Source organism: Vombatus ursinus, unplaced genomic scaffold, assembly GCF_900497805.2.
Source record: "Vombatus ursinus unplaced genomic scaffold, bare-nosed wombat genome assembly UNPS02009205.1, whole genome shotgun sequence".
NCBI classification, from domain to species: domain Eukaryota; kingdom Metazoa; phylum Chordata; class Mammalia; order Diprotodontia; family Vombatidae; genus Vombatus; species Vombatus ursinus.
The window spans coordinates 35,725,057-35,738,924 of record NW_020948983.1 but is presented as its reverse complement, the minus strand read 5'-3'; the positions used below and the strand labels follow the sequence as shown (position 1 = coordinate 35,738,924).

The 13,868-nt window shown below is 41.2% G+C and overlaps 1 protein-coding gene across 1 annotated transcript in view; it reads right to left on the bottom strand.

Annotated features, from left to right (window-relative positions):
* Positions 1-13,868, bottom strand: part of ST8SIA2 (ST8 alpha-N-acetyl-neuraminide alpha-2,8-sialyltransferase 2) — an 89,807-nt gene that overhangs the window by 10,366 nt on the left and 65,573 nt on the right. The window contains exon 5 of the mRNA XM_027851389.1: positions 7,214-7,507. Coding sequence (XP_027707190.1) covers positions 7,214-7,507 — 294 coding nt within the window. The remainder of the gene's footprint in view (positions 1-7,213; positions 7,508-13,868) is intronic.

Genomic DNA, 13,868 nt, shown 5'->3' with positions numbered 1-13,868 from the left:
GGTAATTATAAAACAGGTGGGTGCTGCTGTGGATATCAACATCTTTCCTTCCTTTCTCCATAGGTCCCAGTCCCTCCCTTAGCATCAGGTGGATGCTTTTGTGACCTGCTTAAGCTCTTCCTCCCTCTCAGGATCTGGCTCTATCTGTCTGAAAACAAAACCAGAAATCTATCACTTCTGGGGCATGGTGCCGAGTCTTCCCGTGGTGGCACGTAGCAGAAACAAACAAAAGTGATTCTCTGGGCAGTGATCAAAGTTTAAATTCCAGAACTGTCAAGGAACATTTACAAAGGGCTTACTCTAAAGCTCAGTTCCTAAAAACAGTTTCACTAACACTCTGGTGTACTCTTGCCTGTTTTGGGAGTCTATGAATAATAATAACTCACATTTCTAGGGCACCTTATGGTCATAAAGAAATTTTTGTCAAACTCTGTATGGGAGGTGGTATAAGTATTATTATCTTAATTTTACAGATAAAGAAATTGAGGCTCAGAGAAGTTCATTTGCCTCTATTTACATGATGCCTTTCAGTCAGTAAGGATCAAAGCTGGAGCTCAAACTCAGGTCTTTTGACTTCACATTCACTGCTTTTACCAGGATGCCATGGAAAAAAGGAACCCTATGGCTTACATAAGTAGGGTTGACTCTCTACTAAGACAGTGAAAGCACGGGCCAATTGTAAGCCTGGGGTTCTAAACTGTAAAAAGTAAAGAGTTTTGCAAACTTTAAAGTGCTATATTGAGATCACTTTTTTTTTTCATTATTGACAGAGAAAAGCTCTGAATCTCTGGTAATTTGATGTAGTGGAAAGAAGGAAGAGAAGGGAATAAGCATTTATTAAGCATGTACTATGTAGGTGCCAGGCACTGTGCTAAATGCTTTACAAATATTTCATTTAAAGCAGTTACATAGTGCAGTGATGGGCCTGGAGTTAGGAGGACATCTTCCTGAGTTCAAATCCAATCTCACTCACTAGCTGGGTATCCCTGGACAAGTCACTTCATTCTGCTTGCCTCAGTTTCTTCTTCTGTAAAATGAATTGGAGAAGAAAGTGGGAAATCACTCCAGTATGTTTGCCAAGAAAATCCCAAAAGGGATCATGGACACAACTGAAAGTGACTGAATAGCAAATGTGCCAGGCACTACGCTAAGCGCTTTACAAGTATTATCTAATTTAAGAGCACTACTTTTAGAGTCAGGGGCCCTGGGTTTGAATCTTGACAATGCCAAAATATTAGCAGTTTCCTTGGACAAGTTACTTAAAATCTCTGAGATTCAGTTTCCTCATTGCAAAATGGAGTTTGTAGTAACTTAACCATCTACTTCATAGGATTCTTATGAGAAAAGTACTTCTCGAACTTTCAATTCATTATATCACTCAACAATCATTTATTAAGTACCCACAACCTGGAGGCATTGTGTTAGGCACAGGAGACAAAAGTAAAAAAAAGAAACAGTCCCTGACTTCAGTGGCTGTTATTAAAGGCAGCCAGGTGGTGCAGTTGAAGCATAGGAAAATCAGAGTTCAAATCTGGCCTCAGACACTAGCTGTGTGACCCTAGGCATTTTAAAGGGCTCTAGAGATCATCTAGTTCAGCTGCCAGACTTTCCTTTTGAATCATCCTTCAGTTTGCAAGAGGTGGTAAAAGAAGTGATTTTTTAAAAAAAATATAGGATCATAGATTTTTCCTTCTAGTCCAGTCTCATTTTTTTAAGGCCTGAAGCGATTTACCTTAGCTAATCAGCGGCAGAGCTACATTTTTAACCCAGGTCCTCTGATTCAAATGCCAGGGAGCTTTTCACTACACCCTGCCCTCAGGGAGCTAACATTTGACTGAAGGAGTTTATAGGCTACTTGCAAACATGTAGATTTTCAAAGGCACTTCCTAAAAGAGTTTAAATGGCAGTAGAGAGAGGCAAACAGCTATGGGACTATAAGAAAACCTCCTTTCATATTCCTTACTAGAGAGTTCACAGGATAATGGTTAGAAAACACCGTGGGGGGGGCAGGGCAAGAGAAGTAAGAAGGTTGGAGGTCCCTGTGATGGGAAGAGTTTTCAAGAATAAACTCAGATCACCAACCCATTCAATCAGAAAAATAAGAAACAAGTCAGTTGGATTCCCCACCAGAGTAAATGCTGTCACAAAATTTGACATGCTTCTATTAATTTGAAGGCAACATGGAATTTTGGTGATACTGTAACAGAATGTTTAAATCAGCGTTGGGACCTAAATTTCACTTACCTCCTCCCACTCCTTTTTCCCCCTTTCCCCTTTCCCTTCCTCCACCCCACCAGTCACAAGCCAGTTTATCAAAGAAATAGAAAGTTTAGAGCAGGTCTATACTAGAGCTATCATTTACTTTTGGGCTCCTGAAGTTCCAAGTTTGGTGAAATTGATTTTGGAGCCAAGGAATGACACGTTAGCAATGTCATTCAAATATCAGATTGTAAAACTATATTTCAACAAGAAAATTTATGCTATTAATTAATTTTACCTGGATTAACTCCTGTAAATATTCTTGTCTAGATTTGGAGGAGACACATATGTATATATGAATTAACTAAATTATCACCAAACTGTTGAAAGAGGGTTGAGTGGTCTTTTGTGAATTGCTGGCCACAATCTTAACTGCTGCTTTCCTTTACTTGAAGGATCCCAGGTATTATAAACATACCTGTACCTTTTCAGTGTGGTATAGTGTAGAAACCACTAAACTAAGAGCTAGGAGGTAAGGGTTTACCGGTGAAACCCTGGGCAAGTCACTCAATCTTTGTGAGCTTCAGTGAGCCCAGCTATAAAAAGGAAGAAGTCAGAATAGTTCAGCTCTAAGGAGGTTCTCTGCATTATTGCTATGGTGAGTCAATGGCTGTATTTATCTAATTTAGCCGAAGACTATTGTCAGTACTGGATTGTAAGTCTTCTAGATTGGGACAGTATCCACCTTTATCATTATCTTCTCCATAGAATCCAATCGGGGGCCTCTTGGGCAATTGTTAAATATAATTCAAAATTCATGAGGAACAAGAAAATATTCGTTCTTCAAGGAAACTGACTCCAGGAACATCTCAGGGAGGGAAGTAAGCACCATAGCTATGTCCCGTTCCTTTAAAAAACATTTTAACAATTACTGAACTCCCTGTAGAGAAACTACGAAGCACAATTAGGTCCCAGAGATACTCAGACTAGAGCAAATCACTTAGATTCCAGATCTAACATTTCCCTAAGAGTCTCAATACAAAAGCGTCCTTACACAGTTCTCTGATTTTGAGAGATAGCACTAGGATAAGAAGTCAAGTAGTTAGTTAAAAGATATAGAAATACCTCGAAGAGTACGCACCACCAACCTGATCTGTGATCTCTTTCTCTCTCTCTTTCTTTCTTTCTTTCTGTACCTTGACCTTAGCAGGAGCTCATGGACCTGGCTGCTGGCCAGGTGATTTCTGCACTAGGCTGATAAGCCACAGGGACTCATCGGGAACACCTTTTCTTAAATACTTTATTTAGTATCTCTTCTGCCCTGGCTGAGGATATGTCTGTGCAAAGGGGACAGGGTCTTAAAGAAATCAGCGAGGCATCCGGGAGCCATTAATTAGGCATCGATTTACAGCAGTTCTTTCACTCTAGTGGGTGGGAAGCAAGAGAACTAGAGGGGCTGAACAGGTCAGCGTGTAGCTTTTCTGGCTAAGGGGGCTATTCTCTCTGTGGGTTACAACCTTCTCCATGGCCGTAATTGAATTAGATCTATTCGGTACCAGCTGCTGACTCTCTTGTTTCCCACTTCTCACTGCCATAGCCAATTACCTCTGTGACTCATTTGTGGAACTCTTCCCCCCCTGTTTCTCACCTCACTTGCCAAAAGCCTGGCCCTCTGCATTCTAACACTCGGCAGGGAGGGCAAGCCAGCTGCTCTCCCAGGTTACCTAAGTCCACATGGAGGAAGCCAGTCCAATCTGCCTGGCAGCTCCCTGGCCTCTGCCATGGGTAGGCCTTAGCTCCTGCCAGCTCCTTGTTTGGGGATTCATGTGTAAGGCTGTCAGTTCGGGCTCTTTCTTCAAACTCTCAATTCTCCCTTTAAGGTAGTACTTGACTAATCACCTTAGATGCCCATGACTAGAGCGGGCATGATGACAAAATGACATGTATCAATGTGATTCTCTGAACATAAAGATGGGAGCCTAGCTATCACTCTTGGAAGCCACACAAATGTCTGTCAATAGATCAGATGTCACCAAGAGAAACACAAGGCTAATCAATTTCAAGCATTTGTTGAATACTTTTTCCCATCAGGAATGCTCTTCTGTCTTTGAGACAACTGCAACTACTTCCAACTAGCCTCATCTTCCTCTCTCCCTTCCGGTTTGCTGAAGGCTCTTAGCTTATGATATGGATAGCTCTCATCCAAAGAAAGGCTCTCACAGTCATTATCTCAGGAGCTTTACCACATCCCCATAGTGCCTGTTTGGTTTCAAAATCTAAATGATGATGATGAACTTCTCAAACATAGGGTCATGGAACATCAGAGCTGGAAGATATCCTCATGACCACAAGATCCAATGTCTACCTGAACTAGAATCCCTTCTGTAATGGACCTGACATGTGACCATCTAGCTTTTGCTTGAAGACTTTTAAAGAGAGGGAAACTATTCCCTTTTGAGAAGGCAGGCTGTTCTGCTTTGGGATAGCTTTGATTGCTAAGAATTTTTCCCCCTCTTTTACAAATCTAAATCTGCTCTTCGCAACTACTACCCACTGTTCCTAGTTCTGCTCTGTGGGGCCAAGTAAAACATATTCAATTCATCTTCCATATGGTAGCCCTTCAAATACTTGAATACAGATACCATATCTTCTATAACTCTTCTTTTTTCCAGTTGAAACATCCTGAATTCCTTCAACTAATCCTTACTAATTGAACTCAAGGCCTTTGACCATTCTGGTTACTTTGAGCTGGGGTACTCTCCAGCTTCTGAATGTCTTTCCTAGTCTATGGCATCCAGAAATAAACATGTGACTCCAGATGTGGTCTAAGCAGGACAGCATACAGTGGAATGATCTCCTTCCTACTCTTTAAAGTATGTACTTTCCCGCTTCCACATTACTGATTTATGCTCAGCTTTCAGTTCACTAAAACCCTTAGTTTTTTTTTTCCCCCAGCTGAATTGCTCCTTATCTATGACTCCACTATTTTGTACTTGGGAAATTGAGTTTTTGAGCCCCAGTGTATGAAGGGGTTATGAGTGAATTCTGTCCATCTCTACAGATATGGTATAGAATCATGCCACTCACTGACATTCTGCTGTTGCCCCATTATACCATCCACAAATCTTATGGCTCAACTAAGAGAAAAACTATGTTCACTAGTTAGGCCCCAGAATTCCTTCTCCTCTCTTTGTTCAAAGCTGGGACCTATTTTCTTCCAAGTGGAATGTAAGCTCCCTGAGAGAAAAGATTGTTTTGTTATTGTCTCTGTATCCCCAGCACCTAGCACATTGCCTAGCATATAGTAGGTACTTAATAAATGCTTGCATTTCATTGTAGCCTGATACAGCTAGGTTCTCAATTAGTTCACCCTTCTGGGAATTTCTAGCATAGAAAGATGCCACAATCTCAGGATTAGCAGCCTATTTGTTTAAAGGGCTTATTCCAGGAGTTTAGAGCAATTTTGACAGATGAAAGGAAGTCAATTACAGCTAGAAATAACTCTGCCTTCCTGTGGTCCTTTGCCCCCTGCCTGGTTCCCTTTCAAGAGTGTTTTTCCTCTTTACCTGCAGGCTACTCTTCTTTCTCATTAATCCTTTCTGACCCATAACAAGACATTTAAGTTAAGTTGCCTCCCAGGGGAAGGATTATTATAAAATACATGAAGCTTAAGAACTATCCTTTTGGGTCTGACTTACCAAACTAACTGTTCTGTCCTTGATAGCAGCACAATGAAGGATTTGAAAGAGGGCATTGTTGTCCTCTTTGATATTAACATCAAATATTTAGGGATGTACCTTAGACTTCCTTACTTACTCTTAATAACTTATTAGATATCTGTCATGATTGAAACCTTTCTTGAATTTATTTACTTATCCTACACAGAAAAGCAATGGGATGAAGTGGACAGAATACCAGACTTAGAATCAGGAAGACCTGGGTGAAAATTCTGCCTCAGATATTTACTAGCTGTGTGACCCTGGCTAAGTCAGTTAACCTTGTTCAGCCTCTGTTTCCTTACCCATAAAATGGGAAAAAAAAATAATAGCTTCTACCTCACAGGATTATTGTGAGGATCAAATGAAATACTTTATGTAGTTCCCTTTTAGAATCTTAAAGTATTACATAAATGTGAGCCGTTGTCATTATTTCTTGCAGGATGGATGCTTCAGGTTCACTAGCTCCTGCAATGAAGGGTGCTGTTCATAGGCCTGGGACATGGGTGGTATTCTATAACTCACCATCATGAGAAAACTGAAGGAATCTGAGAGCTTCCCTTTGACTAGGTATGTAAATTCCTTTTCATTTTGGATCCATATGAAGGGCTTTATAATACTTTTGGGTAAGCCTGGGGGCCACAATGGACCACCTGGTCTTTCTTTGTAGGCCTCCTAGGGTTCTCGGCATCCCGTTTGTCACAAGGGCAACAGGGCCCAGGAACTGAGCACATGCTGTGAAGTTGGGGAATGTGGAATATTCACTATTTAATTCTGGGTTTCTCCATCGACACTGCCCTAGATGGCGTGATATGCCAGTATAAGTGCCAGGCTGATGGATGCCATATTATGTTAAGGGGTGGAGAGAATCAGCAGACTGTGATGTGAATGCTGTGTGAATGTCAACTTATTTGGCTAGGGCTGGTGAAGAACCAACAGATGGTGGTGATTTATTATTACCACTGGCTCAGAAAGGATGAGGGTCAGGGAAGCACTACAGAGCTTCTGGTTACCCCCTACATCCTTTTCTCAATTCATTTTCTCAATTCAACTCACTTTCCCAGGAAGAGAGACAGTCCCCAAAAGGAAGACATCATCACTAATGACTTAATCTAATTGTAATTAAAGAATTTCCCATCCATCTTTTCAGAGATGACACCTTGCAGGCAAGAAGACTCAGTTTGATTACGAGTCGCCCAACTTGCAAGAGGCTCCATATGGTGATAAAAAGGCCATATGCCCAGCCTACATCTTTGTCAACTACATCATCTCCTAGCCTCAGGGAGAGGCACTCTTACCCTCGGACAGCATGTAGCAGGCGCAATGAAGGGTAGGCTGTGCGCACATTGACATGGTGCTTCAGGATGAGCTCATTCACCCACTCTACCCTCTCCTTGCCACCCTTGGCCATGAAAGCTGGAATCCACAGGATGCTGCCATTGAGGCTGTGCAGGCGTTGAAGAAGTTTTTCCCTCCAGGTCTCATTGACCAAGTCCTCGAAGGCCCTCTGGATGACAGAGGGGTTCATGGTTACCAGGTCTGTTTTGACCCCCACATCCTGGGCATACTCCTGGACAGGTGCCAGGTTGCACCTGAAAGAAGAAAAATGTGTATAACACCTTCTGGAAAGTAGTAGGATCTCTATAATTTTCTCCTTTCTTCCTCCCTACTTATTTTAGTGCCTGTTACATAGCAAACACTCAATAATTGCTTTTTCCTTTATTTATTCATTCATTCTCTCTATTCAACATTCATCCATGCAACAACATTTATTAAGTGCCTACTGTGTGTATGGTACTAGGTGCAAGAATATTCGTGAAGCTAAATGAGGTCCTTGACCTCAAGCTTTCACTCTAGAGGAAGATGATAGGTACATAGATAAATATGCAAACTAGAATACAAGAGCACAAGAGGAGTATACAGCACTATGAGAATATAGGAGGAAGAAATCATTTCCAGCACCAATCAAATGATACTTCTATCCCATTCTCACAATTTAATTCAAAAGCTACTTACCAAGGACTTTCTCTGTGCCAGACTGGCACCCTACTCAGTAGCAATGAGGTTAGTATTTGGAGGATGTTTCACCATAGTACAGGTCAACTTTCTAGGACTGCCCACCCCAGGCTGTGGGCCTAGTAAGTACCCTATAGGGATATCCACCAACCTGTTGTACTATAGGTTTGTGCCTAGCTATTCACATTTATTCCTCTCCCTTATTTCTCCCCTTTTAGCCAGGTTCCTATCAATCAGGAAGGGGTTATTATGCAACAAGTATCTGATTAGTGGGTAGCCTCAGCTGAGGGGTATTGTTTACCATTCTCAATTGGCATTAGAGCTTTATAGTTGTCAATGGAAAAGTTCTTCTGGAAAAAGAAAACTTTTAGGGAAATCAGAATATGTATTTAGTGATTAGAGATGTGAAAAGCTATTTTTTTAAATAGAAAAAATCTTCTCTTCTCCCCCTCCTCCCAAATGACTAACATAATTGAAGGGCAATTATAAGACAATTTTTTTCTCTGGTCTCTTTCTTAGGACTTCACATCTATTAGATAATAGGGACTAAAATCAATCAGTCAATGGGCATTTATTAAATGCTTATGTGTCAGGCACTGTGTGAAGTGCTGGAGATAAAAAGAAAGGTGAAGACATGTTCCTTGCCCTTAAGGAGCTAACATTCTAATGGGGGAAGTGACATGCAAACAACTATGTACAAATAAGATATATACAGGGAAAATTGGAGGTATTTTCAGAGGGAAGGAATCAACAGTCGGAGAAACCATGAAGGACCTCCTGCAGAAGGTAGGATTTAAGGTGGGAAGCTAGGGAAATGAGTAGGCAGAGCAGAGGAGGGACAGCATTCTAGGCATGAGAGACAGCTAATGAAAAAGCAGGAATCTAGACATGGAGCATCTTGTACAAAGAACAGCAAGGAGGCCAGTGTTGCTAGGTCATAGAGTATGAGGAAAGAAGTAAAGTAAAAAGAATGGAAAGGCAGGGGGAGACAAGGTTGTGAAGGGCTTTTAAAGTCAAATTCTAAGTATTCTAAAGTGTTAGAGTGCTCATTCCGTGACACCAAGAATTCTTGTTGGATCTAGGAGGGGCTCTCGGTGTCACTGGTTTAGTGAATGTGTACATATAAGACATATGGGGCTTCCAAGTGCCTCCTATAAACTCTTAAGCATGGGGCTAATCCTAGGACCCCTAAATCTTCCCTAAGAGCATGAGTGCACTTCAGGGACACTTTCTAGGGTCCTAATCCAGTGTAAGCTTTCTCATTGTCCACTGTGACTAGATTTTAGGTCTCTTTTGGGGTGCTGATGATGGGGGAGATCCTGCACTTGTCAGACTCTGAGGACAATCCAATTTATCAAAAACTTTAATCCCTTGGTGAGTTGGGGAGACAAAAAAGAGTACATTTGATCTAGGCTTCTTCCTCATCAGTATCAAGCTAGGACTCCCATGAGGATTCCCGATGGTCATAGGAATACAAGAAGGATCCGTAATTTTGCTTGGGGAACTTCTTTCACCTGTGCAGATCCCTAACCTTAGTTAGTAGATAGGGAGCTCTAGGGAGTTGCTGAAGAGACACTGAGGTTAAGTTAGCCGCCCAGAATCACACTTGTGTCAGAGGCAAGATTTGCATCCATGTCTTTTGAGTCACTATGCCAGCCTGTTTCTTGGGAGAAATGCCCCCCTCCCCCCCTTTTTTTTTTAAACTTGGCCCTTGGCCTTCCTTATTTGTTGGAGATGAAGCTGTCTAGGATCTTCATGAAAAGAACATATGTGTTCTCGAGTGTGTGTGTGTATGTGTGCATGCATGTGTGTGTGTGTAACCAAGACATACATAACATGGAGAGGAGAGAAGAAGGGTGTTGAGATAACTAGGAGTATATTTACATATGTTAAGAATAAGCTTGTAGGGTATAAGTCTTTAGAACTTTTATTGCATTTTCCTATGGAAGGAGTGAACCTGCCCATTTTGATCCATTCTTGACTCATTATGGACCTATTGAGGGAATAATTGGTTGGCATGAACTTTTTTAAGGTGGACTTTTGTGGGAGGAGCCATTCTGTATTGGCTTTAAAAGGAAAATCTTCATTGCAAATAGCCTTTTTTTTTTCTTATTGCCTTTTCCTTTTTTGGAAGAAACAAGAGCCCATCAGAACTAACAGAAGACACGGGCTCTGAAGGAGATCTCTTCAGCTTAGAAACTGCAAATGGAAATTACCCCAGTGGAAGTTGTATGTGCCCTTCTCCATGTGACCTGAGAGGGCAGTCCCTGAACCCTTGCCTCTTGGATAAAAGTGGAGGGGATAAAACGGGCAATGTTGAATTCTTAGGCAACTCAATCCCCAAAGTCAGCCTTCTAACAAAAGAAGGGGTGGGAGTTCCTGGGAAGTAAGCATATGGCTACACCCTGGAAGATGGAAGATCAGCAAGGGACCAAAGCCATGACATAGATGAAGACCTTTGAAAAAACACTTGAATTTTGTCCTTTGCTAATACTGTGAGTTATTCAGACAGTGTAGGTGCAATGGGGATTGGATTAACTGCTGTAGCACCCTCAAGTTCATTTCCTTCTGGGGCAATCTAAGCCTCCAGGATAGTACCATAAGGCTAGATTCCTGTATAGGCCCCTGGGATAAAGAGGGATTCACCAGAATGTTGGGGGAATTGTTTCCCCAGGAACCCCAAGTTCATTTCCCTCCTGAGGAGAATCTAAACCACAGGGTGGTGCTATGAGTCTGAAAAATTGAGGAGCCTTGGGGAATGGTTTGACTCACTGTAGAGAAAAGATGATTGTATTGATTTTTCAAATGGGCTACTATGGGTCTTTTATGTGTTTCTTGCATTTTCTATTATGTGGAATAAAGTCTGTCCTGTACTTGATATATGCATTGTTACCTTGAGTGCTTGTATGGGAATTGGAGGACTTTCTGGTGGAGCCCTAGAAACGAGTTATGTTTGAAGAATTTCTCGTCTTAAACTCTGGGTGGGGTTATATGAGCAAAAGAGTGCTTATTTTGAGTCTTTCTCTAAGAATGAAACTAGTCCATTTAAGTCAAAAGCGTGGGGGTGGGAATTGGGGGTGGGGTAGGTCACAGCTTACATAAGTATTTGTAAACCCTAGGTTGGATTTGCCTCTGGTGAGGGGGAATTTGCCCAGTGAGTCCTTTATATTGGAAAGAAGTCAGTAGTTCTATAGTAATTATGTGTATGTGTGTCTGCATTGAAACTTTGATTTCTGATAATTCAGAAATTGTATCTCTATAAAGCTTAATGCTTATCATAATTCCAAAAAGAATTATAATTAGAAAGGGTACACACCATGAATGTGAGAACATTGTCATTCTTTGTTATTCAGAATGGTGAAAGGATAGCCACTTACCTCCATGGAATGAGAGGGATTTTTTTTTTGTCTCATTTCATACTTTGGATACAGTAACATCATTCCCTCACTCATCACATCCAAGGTGACAAGAGGATAAGATAACTAGCTTCGAGATTTGTGTTTTCAGTTCTGGTCTCTCTCCTGAGGTTCAGACTTGTATTATCAACTGTCTCCAGGACATTTCTCCCTGACACTTTTTGTCAGTGGTGCAACCACCTACCCAGACTCACATTCAAAATCCTGGTGTTATATTCGATTCTCCTCTTTTTCTTACTTCTCGTATCCAGTTACCAAATTTTGTTGATTTTTGTTATCAAAATGTCTCTCATCTTCTTCCTCTTCTCAATTCCCACTGCCATTTTCTAGTCCGGTCTCTCCTACCACCTACTTGAACTACTGCCAACAGCCTCTTACTGGCTCTTCTCACTTATACTCTTCCCTCCAATCTTCCCTTCACATACTCACTTCCTTAATCACATATTTAACCATGTTACTTCTTTGCTCAAAACTCTTCAATACTCCCTACTGTTTACCAAGTAAAGCTCAAACTCTTCTGGCTGGCATTCAAGGCCTTCCACTTCCTCCCATTCCAGCCTGTTCTTGTATTGCTACCCTCTGCGATTCAGCAGAAAACCATCTTCGACTTCTTGCTGTTCCCCATGTATATTATGTGCTTTCCTGCCTCTGTCCCTTTGGTTTTATTTTTACTCATGACTTGGAACACCCTCAACACACACACACACACTCCTACCCCTGCCTATTCCATTTATAGGTTTACAGGATCATAGCTTTAGAGCTGAAAGGGGTTTTAGCAGTCATCAAGTCCACCCTCACTGCCCCCCTCAATTTTACAGATGGAGAAATTGAGAGCCAGAAGGTTTAAATAACTTGGCCAAGGTCACACAAAAAGTGGCAAAGCCTAGATTGGAATCCAGATCTTTTGATTCCAAATCTAGCGCTTTCTCCCCTAAACCACATGGTCTAATTTAATGGAATCCAATTCAACAGATATGCCTACTGAGCTAGGGATTGGTGGCATACAAAGCTTAGATAAAAAAAATAATAATAACAATAATAATAGCTAGTATTTATATAGGGCTTATAAAATATTTTATAAATATTTCATTTGAGATAAACTAAAAAAATATATACCTACCCTCCCTGGGGCTTATAGTCTACTGTAGGACTGGAAGTAAATGGAAATACATACATACGCATACACATACATACACATACATGATAATACCCTGTAAATGGGAGGTAACCTCAGAGAGAAGGCACCAATAATGATGATGTAATAGCTAATATTTTCATAGGACCTACTATATGCCAGGCACTGTGCTAAATGCGTTCTAATTATTATCTCAATTTTTTGTACCTCTCTTATGCCAATGACTGCTTTTGTACATTGTCGATTTTTACATGTCATATCCCCCCTACTGGGGAAGCTAGGTGTTGCAGTGTTTAGAGGGCAAGCCAGGAGTCAGGAAGACCTGAGCTCAAATTTGGCCTTAGATACTTCCTAGCTGTGTGACCCTGGGAAAGTCACTTAACCCTTTTTGCCTCAGTTTCCCTATTTGTAAAATGAACTAGAGAAGGAAATGACAAACCACTTCAGTGTCTTTGCCAAGAAAACCTCAAATGGGGTCATGAAGAGTTAGACATAAGTGAAAATGACTAAACAACAAATATCCTCCTACTAGTTTGGTAAGCTCCATTAGGGTAGGGACCTTATTTTATTTCACCTAGCTAGTAACTATTGTTATACAGTAAGCATTTAATAATTGTTTGTTGAATTGAATTCAATTGAGCTGAAGGAGGAAAAGGAGTGTAGACATCAATTTATATGGGGTTTGTGCTTTGAGCTTGCTTGGAGCCACTGGCCTTCTCAAACATCCAAGGGTTTTATTTTCAGGTTCAGTCAAATATATACAGTTAAGGAATCATCTCTTACATATGGCTTCTGATATTAGCCACTGGCCTCTCTTTACTGTGACTACCACAATCTTTCTCTCAGAAGAATAGGTGTTTCTCTGAACTGAAAACTGAGCAGGGGAACTGTGTGGTTTTTTTTGGAAGGAAATATGTCCATATTCCCAATGTCCAAAGGGCATGCTTTAGAGTCTGAAGATGCTCCTGCTCTCCAGAATTGCAGAAGGAGAGTAGAGAGAAAGGCAGAGATTGGACATCAGTTACAAGAAGCCTGAGGTTTCAGGACCACTGGCTTTGACCTTGCCTTCTCTTGCCCTTTAGGGAAGGGAAAATGGAAGTTAGGAGAGGCAGAAGAGGTGGTGGTAGTAGCTCCATTGATACCAGAAGGCTTCATTCACATGCAGTTGCTATAGGGTCAGATTGTGGAGGCGTTATGGTCTAGTAGAAAGAGAACTGGAGTAGAAAAACTGTGTTCCAGGCCCACTTGTGCAACTAACTAGTTGAGTGATGTTGTGCAAGTCACTCAACCTCCTTGGGTCTCAGGGTCTTAACAATAAAACAAGGGGGCTGAACTAGATGCTATCCAAGATCTCTTCCAGCTAAATCCTTTGATCCTATGAACATG